Below are 21,387 nucleotides of genomic sequence, written 5' to 3' on the forward strand. Positions count from 1 at the left end.
TAATGTGCTTTAATGTTTACATACCACTCAGTGCCCCAACAGCTCCAAAATTCAAGGATTTTCCATCCATTATACTGGCGTCACATTCAATTTCACCCAAGAGATTTAGATTGGACCCCATTCCTGCATTTGTAAAAGGAGAATCCTAAAAGATAAAAACAAAAATTAAAATACCATTAGTCTTTTTTTTAATTTACCATTAGTCTTAAAGAAAAGTTGCCAATGCTTAAAAAACTCTTCTAAACACTAGGAAGGTAAAGAACACTTCCCAACTCATTGTATGAGATCAGTACAACACTGACTCCAAAACAAGACAAAGACAAGGAGCAAAAACTACAGATCAATATACTCATGAATAGTGACACCAAAATCCTCAAGGAAACAAAATGCAGCAAAATATGGAAGCGTTATATACCATGAACAAGAGGGATTCCAGGAAAACAAGTCTGGTTTAATAAACTCACTGTAATATATCATGTTAATACAGAACAAAACCAAAACCAAAAAAAAAAAAGATCATATTAATAGACCAAGAAAAAGTATTTGACAAAATTCAATATGCTTTCATAAGAAAAACACTCAACAAACTAGAAATAGAAGGGACTATACTTAACATGATAAGGGCATCTATAAAAGTAAGTCCAGAGCTAACATCATAATTAATGGTGAAAGACCCTTTCCCCTAGCATCAGGAACAACACTGCAATGCTTGTCTCACCACTTGTATTCAAAATTATAGTGTATATTCTGGACAGAATAATTAGGCAAGAAAAAGAAACAAAAAGCATCCAGATTAGAAAGGAAGAAGTAAAATTACCTCTTTTGGAAGATGACATGAACTTATATACAAAAAAAATCCTAAAATCTCCATTAAAAAACTATTAGAACTAATAAAAAAAAGTTCAATGGGGATATAAGCTCAATATGCAAAAACCAACTGTATTTCAGTACATCAGCAATGAAAAATCTGAAAGTGAAATTAAGAACACAATTCAACTTACAATCACATCAAAAAGAATAAAATACTTAGGAATAAATTTAACAAAAGAAGTGTAAGATTTGTACATGTACATAAAACATGGTTTTAAAAAATTAAAGGCCTGAATCAAAAGAAGGACCCATGTACATAGAACAGAAAACTTAGTATCTTTAAGATGGCAATACTCCCCAACTTGGAGAGTATGGGATTGGGGAGTATGGGATTGGGGAATATTTGATATGGGATTCAATACAATCCCATATCAAATCCTCACTGCTGTTTTTTTTGCAGAATTTGATAAACTAATTTTACAATTCATATAGAACTACAAGGAATTAAGAACAGTCAAGACATTAGTGTTGTGTAAAGTTCCAGGAAGCTTTTCTCACATGCTAGAAAGGGGCTGGGTAGATGGCAGTTTTAAACTTTCAGCTTCCTTAACATCCTCTCACATGAGGACCCCGACTGAGACAGATACTAGGAGTTGGACAGGGGCGGGGGGGAAGGGGGGTGTCATCTCATTGTCTCTGGGGATCCCCACGCCCCTAGCCCCTGTTTCTCTTTTCTCAATATTGATTAAAGGTGAGCTTTCAAAGGCTGCCAAACCACGAGTTACGCTTTAGCCCAGGCCATTGTGCCTTCTGATGTTTATGGATTCATGGAAATAGAAGCTAAGAGCAGTGTGGACGGGCTAGTGGGTAGCAGAGAACATCAGGGAAGATGAATGTTTGCTTCGTTAGGGTCCCTGAAATGGCCCAGGCCTGGTGGGTACCAATTAAACTTTGCAAGGCCTAGAAGTCCTAGGCTATCTATCCAATGCTTCATGCTATATCACACAAGCCCCTTTGCCAGGGTGGGCCCAGATGCCTTTGAGCTAGACCACATGTGGACAGTCTGGTCCTTGCTGACTGGCAGGACAACTCCTAAGAAATGTCCTAGTGCAAAGTCAGAAGTCAGCAGATGATGTTGAGTTTCTGTCCCTGAAAAACTACGAATGGGGTTTAAGGAAAAACTGGGGCTGCTTTTTTAAATTAAAACAAAACAAACAACAACAACAAAAGAATAGTCAAAACAATCTTTCAAATAAAAAAACAAAATTGGAGGGCTCACACTTCTAGGTTTTATAACTTACTACAAATTACAGTAATCAAGACAGTGTGACATGGACATACAGCTAAGGACAGATATATAGATCAATGCACTAGAAATGTCCAGAAATGTCAACCCATCAGGGTTCTCATGGAAAGAATACTGGAGTAGTTTGTCATGACAAAGGTCTGTATAGTCAAAGCTAGAGTTTTTCTAGTAGTCATGTATGGATTTGAGATTGGACCATAAAGAATTCTGAGCAGCAAACAACTGATGCTTTCAAACTATGGTGCTAGAGAAGATTCTTGACAGTCCTCTGGACAGAGGGAGATCAAACCTGGAAATCAACCCCGAATATTCACTGGAAGGACTGATGCTGAAGTTGAAGCTCCAATACTTTGGCCACCTGATGCAGAGAGGGCAACTCATTGGAAAAGACCCTGATGCTGGGAAAGATTGAAGGCAACAGGAGAAGGGGGCAGCAGAGGATGAGATGGACGTGATTGATTCAACGGACATGAATTTGAGCAAACTCTGGGAGATAGTGAAGGACAAGGGAACCTGGTGTGCTACAGTCTATGGGGTAACAAAGTGTTGAACATGACTTAGTGACTAAACAAATTTTCTCCAAAAATGGTGATGGATCAACTGGACATCCAATGCAAGAGAATATCTGAGTCAGAAATCTCAGTCAGTCCAGAAAATTAACTCTGTTCTAAGCTAACACAAATACTATCCAGGAAATCAGGGAAATTCTTAATCCACCTAAAGATCACCAAATGTACAAAATCAACTACAAATGTCCCCAGTTTCTTGAATTTCTGCCAGACCCAAGGAAAACTGACCACAACACAAAGATCTCCATCATGTGTGTTAACACCTATAACTTGAGTAAAGGGGTCAGGGATTTGAGACCAGGGCTTTTGTCCTAATACAAATAGAAAACCTAACTGTCCATAGGATTTTACAAATAAGCTGACAGGGGAAAAAACCACAAAGGGATTGTAAAATTAAATAGAAAATGAGTGATACAGACAGTAAGTATTTTGAGAACTCAAAAGGAAACGGGCCAGTATGAGATGAAGAAGTTAACAGCAGTCTTCCTGAAGAAGGTATAACACAAAAGCAAAGACTGGTCAGAAAATTCCACTTGGTGGATATGCTGGAAGCAACATGTAGGCAGCCATAAAGTGTCAGAGTCACAGAAGACACATTTAGGGAAAACAGTTGGCTGGAGCCAAAGAGACAGACCGCTCCATGTCACTCATCAGAATCTGGACTTGACTGGGAAAATGACGAGAGGCTCTTCAAGCTTTCTGTAGAAACAAAGGTCAAGTATATTGATCAAGGAAACATAAACTGATATTCACATATTATTTGAAAAGGAAGAGGAGGAAACTGAAATGAGAGAGACCAAACGGAAGGCCTTTTGACAACATAGGTCTGAAATGATTCCAACAGGGAAAAGCAAGAAGAAAGAGATGGAAAGGACCATAACTTCCAAACTTGGGAGACAAATAAAACCATTATTAAGAAAAAGCACTTTCTAAGATGAAGGGAAGAAAGTGGGTAATTAGGTGTAACGAGTTTGAATAAGGCCTTCCAAATAAATAGTGTACCTAAATCATTTCACAACTTAATCTTGGGAAAGAAATCCAATTTAGGACAGACTATGGTTTAGAACAGATAAAGACTGAGTTTTTACCCTAGATTATTTCCTTTTTCTCTTTTCTTTTTTTTTTTTTTGAGCAGAGAAAGGGTTTAATGCAGGGTCAAGCAAGGAGAACAGGTGGCTTGTGCTCAAAAACCTGAACCCATATATTAAAAAATATAAAAACCTAAGTCAGAAACCTCTATGACACTGAACAGAGAAACTCTACAAGTAACACAAGTAAATTACCACAGTGTGTGTGTGTGTGTGTGTGTGTGTGTGTGTGTTAGTTGCTCAGTCATGTCTGACTGTTTGTGACCCCATGGTTGCATTCCTTCTCCAGGAATACCACCGTATTTCAAGGTTTTTTTTTTAACTCTACATAACCTCCTTGCCAATTACATATATCTTTCAAAATATGTGAGAAAGGAATTGAAATGTGAGAAAACTTTAAATTTAAATTTATGGATGCTTCAGTAATTCCCAAAATATACATATAACATATAACAGTACATACACAATCGCAACAATCTTTAAAATGAATAAGCTCTATAAAATTAGGGTTTTCCAGGTGGCTCAGTGGTAAAGAATCCGCCTACCAATGCAGGAGACGTGGCTTCGATCCCTGGGTTGGGAAGATCCCCCAACTCCAGTATTCTTGCCCAGAGAATTCCATGGACAAAGGAGCCTGGGGGACCACAGCTCCTAGGGAGTCACAAAGAGTAGGACATAACAGCACAGATGCGCGTGCACACTACAAACTTAATTTGAATATAATACTGAATATAGTATAAAAATATAAATACAAATATAACGCAGGAGACACAGGAGGAGAGGATTCAACCCCAGGGTTGGGAAGATCTGCTGGAGGAGGAAATGGGAACCCACTGCAGAATTCTTGCCTGGAAAATTTCATGGACAGAGGAGCCTGGTGGGCTACAGTCCATGGGATTATAAAGAGTTGGACATGACTGAGAGACTGAGCAAGGATACAAAGTTAGAAATCCCAAAGTGAACAAAACCAAATTATTCTAAAAATGACTCTTGCCTGATGGCTTAAATTTGATATCTTAAAAATACATAAGAAAAAACAATATAAGCAATTTTTTTCAAAAATATTTCTCCTACTTCAAAATACATTTATAATGTCAAAAGTGTGTCTACTAAACCTCTGCTTCTGACCCTGAAGCCATAATAGGGATCATATGTGTCCTCCTAACTAGGAAAATCAGACAAAACATATGAAATACACAGACTCCATTCAATAGCTGGCAAAGGACTATAATCCTGAGAAAAAGACACAAATCAGGTGCCTCCAATTAATCCCTAGAGATACTCTTCAGGCCACAGAAGAAAGAAGAGGAACCCAAAAAAGAACCAAAATTCTTCCAAAGTTGAGGAGACAAAGTTAGAGGTTCATGGAGGCCAGTAAAGTCTGACTGTGCAGTGCCGGATGCAAAAAGGAGAGAGACCCAGAGAGAACGCCAGACGCCCAGAGGGCCCTGACCGTCCAGGCGCACTAGCCTACAGAGCCCGAGAGGGCTGCCAAGGCCAACGCAAGAACCTCAGAAAAGAGGAAGCCACACAGTTCCCGGCACTCACAGAGGGGAGAGTAAGTCAGCTCCCACCAGCCCGAGTGAGGACACCAGGAAAAGTCTCAGAAGGTAACGGCAAGAGTTGGGCCAAATCAGCCCTAGAAAGGAGGCAACTCTAGAAGTGCACTAGCAAGGTTTTAACGATGCCACAGAAGGATCAAAACAATCTAAACTAACACCAGTGTCCCAGAACAAAGTCCTACAATATTTGAAGAAATACTACAATATCCAACTTCCAAAGATGTAAAACTCACCATGTTTAAAAAAAAACAAAGATGACCAGCATGCAAATAAGCATAAAACTATGGCTCATAACCAGAAGAAGTTATCAAAACAATAAAAACAGACCTAGAGATGACAGTTGATAGAATTAGCAAACAATTCTAATGTTAACTAACAATGTTAAACTGTATATTCAAGCAGATATATATTCAAGAAGAAGGGGAAAAAAGGAAGCCATAAAAAAATAAACATCTAGAGATGAAAAATATAATAATCAAAGGTAAAAACTCTGATGCAAAGAAAGATTTTCACATTAGGTATAAAGGAAATCTGAATAAAGTATGGACTTTAGTTAAACATAATGTGTCAATATAGGTTCATTAATTGTTAAAAATGTATCATACTAATGTAGACGCTAATCAGGTATTGGGTATACTGAAATTTTCTGAACTATTTTCTCAGGTTTTCTGTAAATCTAAAACTGTTCTAAAATTAAAGATTTATTTTAAAAATATCAAGCCACAGTCTGGGAGAAAAATTTTATAAAACATAAAGGTAACGGACTTGTATCCAGTACATAAAAAAATCATACAACACAGTAAAACAATCCAAAATTTTTAATGGGCAAACAGTTTCATGTACAGATTGCAAATAATACATTAAAAGATGCATAAGAGCATTAGTCATTAAGGAATGCAAACTAAAACCACAAAATACCACTAAAATGGTTACATTTAAAAGGCCAACAATAGTGAGTTTTGGCAAGAATGTAGAGCAACTGTAACCCTCATACACTGCTAGTGAGAATAAAAATAGCAAAGAGTTTGGCAGTTTCTTTAAAGTTAAGCATACATTTACCACAGATCCAGCAATTCTACTCGTAACTATTTATCCAAGAAAAATGAAAGCATATGTCCACATAAAGACTTAAATGAAAATGTTCATATCAGCTTTAATCAGAACAGCCAAACACAGGACAATACAAATGCTCATCAACTGGGAAAGGGATAAACAAATTGTGATATACCAATACAATGAAATTCTGTTCAGCAACAAAAGGAACAAATTTCTAATACAGCCAACAATATGGAGGAATCGCAAAAGCATTATACTAAGCGAAAGAAGCCACTCACAAAGGCCACCTAATGTATGATTCTATGTATACCAAATCCTAGCAAAGGCCAAACTGGGATTAAAAGGAGAGACAGTAATTGTCAGGGGCCACTGAGAGGAGGGGAATCCACTGCAGATAGACGTTATGAGAAAACTTTGCAGGCAATGAAGATGTTTTATGTCAAGACTGCATTGGTAGTTACATTGGTAGCTACTTCTGTCAAAACTCATCAAACTGTACACTTAAAAAATTGGTGAGTTTTGTTGTATGCAAATTACAATGAAATTGACAAAAACGTGTACCTATCATTCAGTATAAACTGATCACCACATATACTAACCTTCCCCTTATAATGTACATAGGCTTTCTACATGGTCATTTGTTGTTGATTTTCTGAGCTGAATCACTTTATACAACTAGCAATCATATCCAGTGAGTAACTAGAGAACCTTTTTTAAAATCCTGTTATTCCCCTATTGAAAAACCTACAATGTCCTGTCACACTTGAGAATAAAATCTGAAGTCTCACTTTCCAAGACTTACCAGGGCCTGCATGACCCAGGCTCTGCCCCTCTTCTCTCCCTGTGCACCACACAACCGCAAGACCTCCTTGCACCTCCCGGAGCACAGGAGGAGCACTCACACCTGCAGGCTTTTCCATTTTGAAATGCTGAGCTTAGTGAGGAAAAAACCCTGATGCTGGGAGGGACTGGGGGCAGGAGGAGAAGGGGATGACAGAGGATGAGATGGCTGGATGGCATCACTGACTCGATGGACATGAGTTTGGGTAAACTCCGGGAATTGGTGATGGACAGGGAGGCCTGGCGTGCTGTGATTCATGGCATCGCAAAGAGTCGGACACGACTGAGCAACTGAACTGAACTGAACTGATAGCAAGGGAAGAATCAACAAATAAAGACTGCATACGTGTGTGTACAGAAACATATGTGTGTACCATTTGTACGCATGTATAAATAGCTGATACCCCACGTGATAAGTACCAGAAAGAAGAATAAAATGGGGTGGGGTACTTTCCCTTCAAACCCAAGACTCCATTCCCCAAACTCTCTACATGGCTTTCTCCCCTATTTTGTTTACATGACATCTTCTGGGCAAGTGAAGTCGCTCAGTCGTGTCCAACTCTTTGCAACCCCATGGACTGTAGCCTATCAGGCTCCTCAGTCCATGGAATTTTCCAGGCGAGTGTACTGGAGTGGGTTGCTATTTCCTTCTCTAGGGAATCTTTCCGACCCAGGGATTGAACCCAGGTCTCCCACATTGCAGGCAGATGCTTTACTGTCTGAGCCACCAAAAAAGCCCATGCAAATCTGGGCAGGTAAGTCCCTGCAAATCTGACTTAGCATTTCCCTGACCTGACCTAACAATTTTTTCTCTGATTTTTCTTTATGGTACTTTTTACTTGTTGACATTATACATAATTGTCTAATTCTCCCCATAGAATGGAAGCCCCATAAATACAATAGTTTGTCTTTTTAGGTATTTTATCCCAATGTCAAAAGTAATACTTGGCACACAGTAGGTACTCAATAAATATTTGCAGAATGAATAGGAGTTAATTACAAACATAAATAAATAGAATAACTCATCACTGTGAACTATAATCCCTAAGGAAGCTGATACTCATTTTTGCAGGTTACTCTATAGAGAAATGCCAGAAAAAAATGTCATAGAGTGTTAAGAATCCATCCTTTTCACAGTTTAAACAAGAGAAGTGAAATAACTTTAGGAAATAGAATTTCATCTCCTAAAAGATAACATTTAAAAGCAAAATATTTTTCAAACTTACTTCTAACTTTCAAAGGAGACAAAGCTATAAAAAGCAAGATCCCTTTGACTGCTTAACCCAGCAGAGAGAGGATGAGAAGGCCAAGAGGCAAGTCAGGAGCTACACCCCACCATGACATGGAAACCCTGTCTGAGTAATGAAATTTGGAAACACCAAGCCAAGGCAAAGATCTGCAAAGCATTACTCTTTCACTATAAACCACAACCTGTATTACCCATTTAATGTCCTTTGCTGAAAGCATAAAATAAGAACTGTTTGCAGGACTATGGGGTACACTCAACCTCTGGGGATCTATTATAAGACCTCTATTAACAGTTGTCACAGATGCAAACAATTTAGTTTTCAAATGCTGTACAAAAACTAGACTGGAACATTATAAAATAATTTTTATATAAAATGATTTATGTTTGTCCAATTTCCAATCTTCCTTTAAGGAGAACTTAGACATTTACAGGAAATTACTAATATGTTAGTATTCATACCCTGTAATCCAAGGGCAAATTCAACAGCAGAATGAAACTATGTGATAATACACTGTCTTATTCAAAATTAAGTTATGCTAAGACATCAAAATCATTTTTATGACAACCTTCATTAGTAAGCAGGTAGCAGCATTATTAGTCTAACGCTGACGAGAAACAGAAAAAAGATGAAACAGCTTCTTAAACAAACTATTTCTTGAAACTTTTAAAAACAGAATAGTAAAAACAGGATGTATACTGTGTTGTTATAGTGGTTTTCAAACTAACACTTGTAAAATTTGTACAATAAGCCTACCCTACCTGACACTATCCTAAAAATTACAAATTCCTTGGTATTTCATCATCAATTCTCATTATTTACAGAATGAATGGAAGCCAATGAAAAATGTATTACAAAAAAATTATTTGGGGATATTTTTATTAAGCAGCCAATTAAGCTCAAATTTTCAAGACTGATTTGTTGAAAGATTTCCAATTTGGATTCCTCTGTGGTAGTACAGGCTAAGATTCATTCATTCATCCAACAAATATTTATTGTTCCTTTATGTGCCAGGCAAATCTTGCTGTAAAGAGTCAGCTCTGTTATATAGTTCAGGCTTTGCAGGCCACACAGACAACTCTACGACTACTCAACTCTGCCTCTAGAGCATGAAAAGCAGCCAGAGAAAATACACAAACGAATGAACTTGGCTGTGTTCCAGTAAAACTTCATTATAAACACTGAAATTTGAATTTCATGTAATTTTCTGGTGTCAGGAAATATTATTCTTCTTCTGACTTCATTTCAACCATTTAAAAAAAAAAACAACATTCTCAGTTTTCAGACCATTCAAAAACAGGCAACAGTCCAGATTTGGCTTTCAGGTCATGGTTTATTAATCCTTGACCTAACCCACGGTGATATGGCAGTGAGCGTAAGAGAAAAATTTCCTTGCCCAGATGGAAGCTCATTCTAGCTGAGACAGACTATAAGAAACTAAATAAATTAGATGGCATATGAGCAGTAAACATGAAGAAAAACAAAACAGGACAGGAGATAGGAAGTAGTTGGTGGAGTAATTACAGTTTATTTTTCAAGTGTTCATTTTGATGTAATTTCAGACTGACAAATAGGCAATAGCAGTACAGCATCAATAATATATGAAAAACTCCTATAATTGTCAACAATATTAACCAAAAAACAACCAAATTATAAAATGTGCAAAGGACTTAAATAGACTTCAATAGACATGTATACGAAGATATACAAGTGATCGGCAAGCACAGAAAAAGATAGTCAACATCATTATTCATAGAGAAAAAAATCATAATCACAATGAGGTACCACTTTGTACCCATGAGGTTCGTTATAATCACAAAAACAAAAACTACGGTACATTGCTGTGGGCAGTGTAAAATGGTTCCGCTGTCATGGAAACAGTTTGGTGATTTCACAAAAAGCTAAATACAGAATTGCTGTACGACTCGATAACTTGACAAATATACACTTGTATGGGAATGCTCACAGTAACACTGTTCACTATTCATAGCCAACACCTTTTACAGCAAAAGAGCGGAAACCAATCAAATGTCCATCAGTGGATGAATGGATAAACAAATCGTGGTATACACATGAATAGTGTTGAATAATACTGCACAAAGATGAATGACACACTGATATGATCCAGGCCATAATGTGGAAGAACCTTGAAAACACGCTAAGTGAAAGAAGATGCATAAAGACCCATATTGTATGATTCCATTTACATGAAATATCCACAACAGGTAAATCCAGAGAGTTAATGAAGACTGGTGGTTGCCAGAGGATGGGGAGGAGGGAATACAGAGTAACTGTTTAACCGGTACAAGATTCCCTTTGGGGAGAGAAAACTATTTCAAAACAAGACAGACGTGGTGGTAGCACAATATTATGAATGTTTTAATGCCACTGAATTATTTACTTTAAAATGACTAATTTTGTGTTCTATGAATTTCACCTCAATTAAACAAAAAAAGCAGACACAAAAGGATACATACTGCATGATTCCATTTCAGAAAAGGTTTTACCCCAGAGTTTTCCATGAGACAGCAGACAGAAAACCACAATCACAAAAAACTAACCAATCTAATCACATGGACCACAGCCTTCTTTAACTCAATGAAACTGTGAGCCATGCCATGTAGGGCCACCCAAGATGGACGGGTCATGGTGGAGAGTTCTGACAAAATGTGGTCCACTGGAGAGGGAATGGCAAACCACTTCAGTATTCTTGCCTTGAGAACCCCATGAACAACATGAAAAGGCAAAAAGAGAGGACACTGAAAGATAAACTCCCCAGGTCACTAGGTGCCCAATATGCTACTGGAGATCAGTGGAGAAATAACTCCAGAAAGAATGAAGAGATGGAGCCAAAGCAAAAACACCCTCCATTGCAGATATGACTGGTGATGGAAGCAAGGTCCAATGCTATATAGAGCAATATTGCATAGGAACCTGGAATGTTAGGTCCATGAACCAAGGCAAAGTAGAAGTGGTCAAACAGGAGTTGACAAGAGTGAATATTGACATTTTAGGAATCAGCAAACTAAAATGGACTGGAATGGGTGAATTTAATGCAGATGACCATTTTATTTACTACTGTGGGCAAGAATCCCTTGAAAGAAATGGAGTAGCCATCATGGTCAACAAAAGAGTCTGAAATGCAGTACTTGGATGCAATCTCAAAAATGACAGAATGATCTCTGTTTGTTTCCACGGCGAACCATTCAATATCATGGTAATCCAAGTATATGCCCCAACTGGTAATGCTGAGGAAGCCAAAGCTGAATGGTTCTATGAAGACCCACAAGACCTTCTAGAACTAACACCCAAACAAGATGTCCTTTTCATTATAGGAGATTGGAATGCAAAAGCAGGAAGTCAAGAAACACCTGGAGTAACAGGCAAATTTAGCCTTGGAGTACAGAATGAAGCAGGGCGAAAGCTAATAGAGGTTTTTCAAGAGAATGCACTGGTCATAGCAAACACCCTCTTCCAACAACACAAGAGAAGACCCTACACATGGACATCACCAGATGGTCAATACCAAAATCACACTGATTATATTCTTTGCAGCCAAAGATGGAGAAGCTCTATACAGTCAGCAAAAACAAGACCAGGAGCTGACTGTGGCTCAGATCACGAACTCCTTATTGCCAAATTCAGATTTAAACTGAAGAAAGTAGGGAAATCCACCAGACCATTCTGATATGACCTAAACCAAATCCCTTAAGATTATAAAGTGGAAATGAGAAATAGATTGAAGGGATTAGATCTGATAGACAGAGTGCCTGATGAACTATGGACGGAGGTTCATGACCCTGTAACAGGACACAGGGATCAAGATCATCCCGAAGAAAAAGAAATGCAAAAAAGCAAAAGGGCTGTCTGAGGAGGCCTTACAAATATCTGTGAAAAGAAGAGAAATGAAGCACATAGGAGAAAAAGAAAGATATACACATCTGAATGCAGAGTTCCAAAGAATAGCAAGGAGAGATAAGAAAGCCTCCCTCAGTGACCAATGCAAAGAAATAGAGGAAAACAATACAAAGGCAAAGACTAGAGAAATCTTCAAGAAAATCAGAGATACCAAAGGAAATCATGCAAAGATGGGCTCAATAAAGGACAGAAATGGTATGGACCTAACAGAAGCAGAAGAAGAAGAGGTGGCAAGAATACACAGAAGAACTGTACAAAAAAGATCTTCACAACCCAGATAATCATGATGGTGTGATCACTCACTTAGAGCCAGACATCCTGGAATGTGAAGTCAAGTGCACCTTAGGAAGCATCACTATGAACAAAGCTACTGGAGGTGATGGAATTCCAGTTGCTGCAAAGTCATGTCCAACTCTGTGCAACCCCATAGAGAGCAGCCCACCAGGCTCCTCTGTCCCCGGGATTCTCCAGGCAAGAATACTGGAGTGGGTTGCCATTTCCTTCTCCCAGGAATTCCAGTTGAGCTATTTCAAATCCTGAAAGATGATGCTGTGAAAGTGCTGCACTCAATATCCAGGCAAATTTGGAAAACTCAGCAGTGGCCACAGGACAGAAAAAGATCAGTTTTCATTCCAGTCCAAAAGAAAGGCAATGCCAAAGAATGCTCCAACTACCACACAATTGCACTCATCTCACACGCTAGTAAAGTAATGCTCAAAATTCTTCAAGCCAGGCTTAAACTGTACATGAATCATGAATTTCCAGATGTTCAAGATTGTTTTAGAAAAGGCAGAGGAACCAGAGATCAAATTGCCAACATCCGCTGGATCATCGAAAAAGCAAGAGAGTTCCAGAAAAACATCTATTTCTGCTTTATTGACTATACCAAAGCCTTTGAGTGTGTGGATCACAATAAACTGTGGAAAACTCTTCAAGAGATGGGAATACCAGACCACCTGACCTGCCTCCTGAGAAATCTGTATGCAGGTCAAGAAGCAACAGTTAGAACTGGACATGGAACAACAGACTGGTTCCAAATAGGGAAAGGAGTCCGTCAAGGCTGTATATTGTCACCCTGTTTATTTAACTTCTATGCAGAGTACATCATGAGAAACGCGGGGCTGGAAGAAGTACAAGCTGGAATCAAGATTGCCGGAAGAAATATCAATAACCTCAGATATGCAGATGACACCACCTTTATGGCAGAAAGTGAAGAACTAAAGAGCCTCTTGATGACAATTAAAGTGGAGAGTGAAAAAGTTGGCTTAAAGCTCAACATTCAGAAAACAAAGATCATGGCATCTGGTCCCATCACTTCATGGCAAATAGATGAGGAAACAGTGGAAAGAATGGCAGACTTTATTTTGGGGGAGCTCCAAAATCACTGCAGATGGTGACTGCAGACATGAAATTAAGAGACGCTTACTCCTTGGAAGGAAAGTTATGACCAACCTAGATAGCATAGTAAAAAGCAGAGACATTACTTTGCCAACAAAGGTCCATCTAGTCAAGGCTATGGTTTTTCCAGTGGTCATGTATGGATGTGAGTTGGACTGTGAAGAAAGCTGAGCACCGAAGAATTGATGCTTTTGAACTGTGTTGTTGGAGAAGACTCTTGAGAGTCCCTTGGACTGCAAGGAGATCCAACCAGTCCAACCTAAAGGAGATCAGTCCTGGGTGTTCACTGGAAAGACTGATGCTGAAGCTGAAACTCCAGTACTTTGGCTGCCTCATGCGAAGAGCTGACTCATTTGAAAAGACCCTGATGCTAGGAGGGATTGGGGGCAGGTGGAGAAGGGGACGACAGAGGATGAGATGCCTGGATGGCATCACCGACTCGATGGACATGGGTTTGGGTAGACTCCGGGAGTTGGTGATGGACAGGAAAGCCTGGCGTGCTGCGATTCATGGGGTCTCAAAGAGTCGGACACGACTGAGCGACTGAACTGAACTGACTGGAAAGGGCAGAAGGGGCTTTCTGAAGGGCTGCAAATGTTTCTTGATCTGGGTGCTGGTTCCCTCTGAAAATTCAAGGAGCTGCTTCTGTACCATAAATATGTATGCTTTTCTATACGTATACTACACTGCAATGTCTTAAAATAAAAGATTAAGAGCAGCTTTTCTAGAAGCAGTCATCACTGTGGGTGGGGCTCCAAGGGCTGTCTCCATGTTGTTTCTTACAGCTGCATGTGAACCTTCAATTATTCCAAGATTAATTTTTTTGTTTAATTCAGAGAAATGAACATTTCCAGAGTCCTGTCCCCAAAGATTCTAACTTAGGTCATGTAAGGTGAAGGGAGAAACTGTTCTTTTTTTTTTAACAAGCTCCCTCAAGTGAATCCGATCCAGTCAGAGCATGGCCCTCACCTTGAGAAACTCTAACCTGGATGAACCGCTTATCTTCACTTTCTCCTCGAACCCCACGTTGAAGAGGTTTGTAAAGGTATCTATGAGCAACAGAACAGAGAACGTGGAGAGAAAGAAAGTAAAACTGAATCATGAGAAGCTACAAGAGGTAGCCACTCTGGGAAGCGGGATTCAACCACACCTGGAGAGAAATGAAATGAATCAGGAAAAGATTAATAAAATGTGACAGAGTCCCTGATAAAAAGGATGTACAAAGGCTTCTGGGTACTCACCACAGATGCAACCACAAATATTATGCACAAACCAGTGATTTATCTTAGTGTTCTTTCCATCCAGAAGTAGTGGAATCAAGATTGGAAGCTAACTATCCTTTAGGTTCAGAAATGGGTGCAATATGCTTGCACTTATGGTCACTTCTGGTACGTTCTTCACTACAAACACTGAAAATAATATTTTACTTCAGGGACTAGAAATAAATGAAGGATTCAGCCAGGTCAGCTCTCGCTCAAACTCTTTGGAGTGATGTATTAATACTTTGGTTCTGGTTCAAACTGCTTCTATGGGAAATTTTTTGAAAAGTCTTTAGCTTGAAGTTCATTTTCAAAGTAATAAGTTAATACCTTAGTCCAATTCCAATTTTAAAAACTCAAATCAAAACTCACACCACTCTTATTGTTGGTAGAAATCCCTGTGGTAACAATTTGCAACCTGGAGCAAAAAACTTAGGCCAATTAAATCATCAGTTCATTCCCTCAGGTCTTCCAACAAGACAAAAGTTGGCGTATCTGTCCAGGCCTTATTTTCAGCTGTACCTTGAGCTGAAATATAGTCTAGTTACACAGCTTCCTATCCTGAAAAAGGGGCAGCTGTCACTCTGCTTTGGCAGACTGCAACCCTGAAAGAATACATGTGACCAGATCTCATTTTTCTTTCAAAAGAAATCAGAAATCCAGATTTTTATGAGTCTCCTGATTTTAAATGTTTCCAACAAATTCCAGTTTTTAAAAACTAGTCTATGGGCCAATCAACATACATCTGTAAACTGTCTCTTCTGGACCCTAACTTTGTAAAGGTTAATAAAGCTTCATACTTCTCCAGATGCAAATTCAAAGTCTTCAGTTTTCCCCACAATGGAGATTTCAGGCAAAGCAGCTCTTTGACACAAATGCCAGTCCCAGCAACAAATCATGATTTCATTGGATATTGAAAATACTGAATATGTGTACTTCTTGCTACTTACAAATGATAAACACAGTAGTTGTTCAGTCGCTCAGTCGCATCCAACTCTTTGCGACCCCATGGACTGCAGCACGCCAGGCTTCCCTGTCCTTCACCACCTCCTAGTTTGTGCTCAAACTCATGTCCATTGAATCCGTAAAATACAGAAGTAGGCTATTTAATCTGTGCTGCAGACTAACTACCCTGCATCAAAGCACTTTACTAAGAGCTAGGTTAGAAGTCAGAAATGCCACATATCTTCTGATTGTGATAATTAGAATCTGTAATGCTTTTTTGCATCTCCAAAATGAGACATAAGCTTTCTACTCAGAATCCACAAGAATGATGAGACATCATAATATTTTTCTCAAGACTATCTTGATCACCATTAGTATAGACAACTTCATCTACAACTTTACCCAGTGGTGAATTGTCATTGCCAACATGATGAAAGAAAACATGGTATTCTCTTTGGAATTAGCAATTTGGACCAAAACAAACCAAAAAAACTCCAACTGAAAGTATCAGTCATTCAGTCATGTTCGACTCTATGTGACTCCATGAACTGTAGCCCACCAGGCTCCTCGGTTCATGGAATCCCCCAAGTAAGAATACTGGAGCAAGTTGCCATTCCCTTTTCCACGGGATCTTCCCAACACAGGAATCGAACCCAGGTATCCTGCATTGCAGGCAGATTCTTTACCATCTGAGCCACCAGGGAAGCCCCATAGAAATCAACAGACAAAAAAAAAAAAAAAAAGAAATCAACAGACACATTTGCAAATTCATTTTCAGGTCACTGAAAATAAAACCCAGAAAAACCTATTTTGCTTCATGTGTTGAAAACAAAGAGATTACTCCAGTAATGGTGTGCCTGTTCTGAGAGTTACTCTCTAAAACAGGGTCATATAAGAATATTTTCATCCAAATACCAGCCATAAACAATTAAGACATGATTTACTGAGATACGTGCTATTGTTTATATTTAAGTTTTTGGCCAATTAATACTAAATACATTAATAAAGACTGGAAAGTTTAAGAATTAATGAACTCTAACCATTATGTTTCAGCAGAGTTAGTCGGGAAAACATTTTTACTAGGCCCAAACGAAGTATCTTTCATTCATTAATACAGAACCACAGGGCATACTTAGACATCAGAGGCTCAATTATCTAAAAAGAGTTCCTAGGGAAACAAAAAAACTTTCCATTTTCATTCTGTAACTGGTCCTTTACAACAGAAAGTATTCTTTCCTTTTTGGCATTCCCTCTTTTCTCTCTACCTCAGGACATATTTACAGATGCACTGGCTGCTTTACAGACATGCTAAAAGTCCGTGCTGTGGTTGATCAAAGCTGGAATGCCTGAGGAAATTACTCAACTGAGACAGCCCGGAACTGTATCTAGCCAAAGAGTTACAGTGCTCCACTTCTCACATGTGTTAAAGTAATATTTTAGCCATCCTGGATGTAAGTTAAGAGAACATTTGTTTGCATCACACTCTGTGAACAGTTGAGTCAAATATACTATGCTGAATATCCAGTTTGAGTATCTCTGACAGTTCATTTTTTTAACTGTTCAATTACACACAAAGAAACACATACTTTATATTTTTTTAAAACAGTCACTCACAACAGCCTATGTATTAGGAACTAAGACTTTTAAATGATCTTCTTGAGCATCGAAGCTCTTCTAGGAAAGTCAGAATAAATGCATCAAATACATCTTTTGTTCATTTGAGCATTTGTTGACCTGGCACACAATATTCTGTCAAAAATAGAACCAGATTTTTTCTCTAATTCATTATTAAAAGTATCTTAATTAAAAAGCACTGCCCATCTGTATTCACCTTCTTTCCATTATTAATCTGCCTAATTTGCAAATAAACGGATAACATAATTAAGCAGAAAAATGACATCACAGCAGTTTATTTTCATGGGTTTTTTAATTGCAAGCCACCGAATTCTGGTACAAAGAGTTACTTGTCAAACATAACACAAATCTCTGAAATAAAATATTGGCTTCAACAGACCTGCACATCTGAAATAGTTTTAAACTTTGTTTTAGTTGGAGTCTTTACGATATCCAGGAAGAGGCTAGCACACCCGGTACCTGAAATTGTCCTTTCCACATGAGCTACAATAGAAAAGACAAATGGAGCTGTTTCTCTGGTAAAGCCAACTTTGGCATCTCCTTATACTTCCCTTTAACCTAAACAACAATACCTTTTAACCATGTTGATGATAATGTGAAAATATCGCCAAAAAGAACCTAACAGACCACAAAATTATAATAATGTAAACCATCCTTCTGTCAAATGTGAAGTGAGGACATGGCAGACTGGAGGGGCGAGGAAGTGCCACTAACTTGTAAGTATGAACTGATAACTATGCTTTTAATTTAAAAGATGTCCAGCCCACTAGAAAATGCTAACATCTGCACACACTTCCAAAAGAGGAAAACAAAATAAGTTCCCCACTTGGAATTTTCTGAGAAGCCTAGTAAGTGCAGCAGTGTTGATACCCAGTGCTATATGCATGTCATAAACTGTCAGGAAACGTGATTACCATGCAGGATGCTGGGCCCTGAGCGGGAACGACTGCCAGTAAAAACTCCCTGGCAGGCGGAAGGGCCAAAGCACTGCTCTCAACTGGGATGCCTAGGACTCAATTTTAAGCTATTTGCTCCACTACCGTGAGGTGCAATCCTTCATTATTCTAACAGTTAAAGTCTGCTATACATATAAAAATTAGATGGCAGGTATACACCGAGAATGAATGGGAGGAAAAAACAGAAGTAATGCTTTGTTCTGCTTTGTAGCAGGGTTTAGGATATAATCTTGATGAGACTCCTAAAAATTATATAACAAATTTCTTTCTCATGCCTTTCCAGATTCTGAATAAAGTCCCATCTTTGAGAGAGAGATTAAAAACTTAAAATCAAAGGCAGTCTTTCAGACTGACCTTCATGATTATCAGCCTGTGACTTTGCTGAACACAGAAAAACCTTCTTAAGCCTAGCCCTTCATTACCAAAAGCAAAAAACAATAGGTGTTAAATAATAAAATTGATGTCCCCAAATGATACAGATCCAAACACACACACATACCACACACACACATCACACACACATAAAAAATGATTCAATAATTGCAGTACTATAAATGCAAGGGCCAATGAATCTAATACCTCTAGTAATTTAAAGGAAGATATTTTATACTCAACCCAAAAGTCTAAATTGCTGCCCATAATCAGAACACAAATTATCACCAATTCCATCATATTACCAAATGTAGCTTTTAGTAGTTCAAAACTGAATTCTAAAATGTAGTATATTCTTAGACAGTGATAACTCCCAGAGGAAAACAAGGACTTATATATAAAGCTACAAGCTCCTTGACAGTGAAGTCGCTCAGTCGTGTCTGATTCTTTGCGACCCCATAGACTGTAGCCTACCAGGCTCCTCTGTCCATGGGATTTTCCAGGCAATAGCACTGGAGTGGGTTGCCATTTCCTTCTCCAGGGGATCTTCCCAACCCAGGGCTCAAAGCCGGGTCTCCCGCATTGCAGACAGACGCCTTACCGTCTGAGCCACCAGGGAAGTCCACTAGCTCCTTAGACACTGCTAAGTCCGGTCTTGGACTGTATTTTCTACCACATTCAGCCAAGATGAATTCATGTGATAAGGTGCACACAGCTCATCAAGAAATGGCGAGAAAAAGGTGAAACTGTTTCCATGTTCCCATCAGTAAAAAGCTCTATAACACAACAAGCACTGTACTTAAAAGCTTTGACTCAGCCAAAAACTAATACACAGTTTTGATGCTGTATAAAAATTAACCTGGAATGTAATCATTGATTCAGTTTTCTTTTTATTCTGAAAAAATTAAAAGAATAAAAAAAAAATCACTGCTTTTCGTTAATTAAGCAGATACTTTGTGCTAAAGAGCACACTTAATGTCTAGGGTCTTAGAAAAAGAACAGATGCACCTAATGTGTGAACACAAACAGTAAGTTACAAGTTGCCCCTTATTACTAAAGGCAAGAATCAGCATCAATACTCAAAAACAGTGTTTTAGAAAGAGTGTAACTTACTTTTACTGTCCCAGGCTAACTGGGCTGTGTCTGGTGCTTCTTTGTCTGCACTTGGCCACCCACAGCCTGTCTTCTAATTAACTCAATGCTCTAGCAGCAGAACAAGCAAACAAGCTGCCTCCCATCTGTGTACAGCTCTTCAGGACACATTTGCCTTGGTCAGAAGGTGGAAATTCTTGGGAGAGGTGATTTTCTCTGCCTCTTCACAAGAAGAACATGGACACTTGGCTGGATGCAACTCCATGAAGTGTAACTGTGTGTGTACACCTCAAAAAATAAAACAAAAAATGCAGAGAAACATAAAGACTCTATAAGCAGATGGAATACACAGAAATACTGAAGCACCCCTGGAAATACTGCTAAACAGACAGCAAAGTAGAGTCTTTGACTGAAATAATCAATGATAACCAAGTTGAAAAAAATAAAGGTACAAACAGCATCTGAAGTCAAAATCCAAATTTCATGCAATGAAAACATTTGAAGTACTACAAAGCAGAAAAGGTAAAACTCCTTGCTTCACATACATAAAAACAGGATCTCCCCCACTCCCCATTACAGACAATAAAATATATGGCCAATGGAAGAGAAAAATGAGACTTTAGGGAGTTGTGGGTCTAAAATTGGACTCCTCAGTCACACAGTTGAGGGCATTTGTTGTATCTGTGAGCTAGATGCACGGAGCTATCTCTCCAGCGTGTTCAGCCCCATAGGGGCGTGAGGGGGAGCGGGAAGCAAGGAGCTACTGAAATCCTCAGCTCCCTTCTGCTTATGAAAAGATCGTTTCTTAAAAACAAAAAATGTGCAGAACAGAGATGCTCACTTATTTTAAATAATTGTTGAACTCACAAATAAACATTAATGACAGTAATGCAGCTGCCCCTACGTTTTTGCAACAAAGACTAAACACCAAAGTGGGATAGGGAGCAGGTATGGTTAAGCTTCTAATCATAAAGAAACACTAAAAGCAAATTTGTTACAGGCTTGGCGAGAGAAAGGCAGTTATATCAGACCTTCCCAGTATTCCCTCTCATCCAAGATATGCCCATGCGCCAGCAGCAAGCCACACCGTCTTCCTGACCACGAAGCAGCCCAAGGACTCACAGGCCTTCGGGGCTCTCTCTCCCTTCGAAGCACACACACAATTCCAGCTAGAAGAATAAAGCCAAAGGAAGGATGTATGGCCTAATCCTATAGCTGCGCAGAGCCCTGGGCTGTGGTCCACCAACCACAGGGAGGACATTCTGGAGATCCTTGCTTTTTAGACATGCATGCAGAGCTGGCTCTACAGCTCAGGATGTAGAGGTCAGATAAAT

General features: G+C 38.9%; 1 protein-coding gene across 8 annotated transcripts in view; it reads right to left on the minus strand.

Moving 5' to 3' along the window:
• Positions 1-21,387, minus strand: part of TASP1 (taspase 1) — a 318,545-nt gene that overhangs the window by 275,233 nt on the left and 21,925 nt on the right. For 7 of the 8 annotated variants that reach the window (XM_070800705.1, XM_070800706.1, XM_070800702.1 and 4 more), the window contains one exon: positions 25-145. In XM_070800705.1, coding sequence (XP_070656806.1) covers positions 25-145 — 121 coding nt within the window. Of the gene's footprint in view, positions 1-24; positions 146-20,074; positions 20,342-21,387 lie in introns of all 8 variants that reach the window. The other variant, XM_070800708.1, reaches the window with a different exon arrangement.

Source organism: Bos indicus, chromosome 13 (assembly GCF_029378745.1).
Source record: "Bos indicus isolate NIAB-ARS_2022 breed Sahiwal x Tharparkar chromosome 13, NIAB-ARS_B.indTharparkar_mat_pri_1.0, whole genome shotgun sequence".
Classification (NCBI taxonomy): domain Eukaryota; kingdom Metazoa; phylum Chordata; class Mammalia; order Artiodactyla; family Bovidae; genus Bos; species Bos indicus.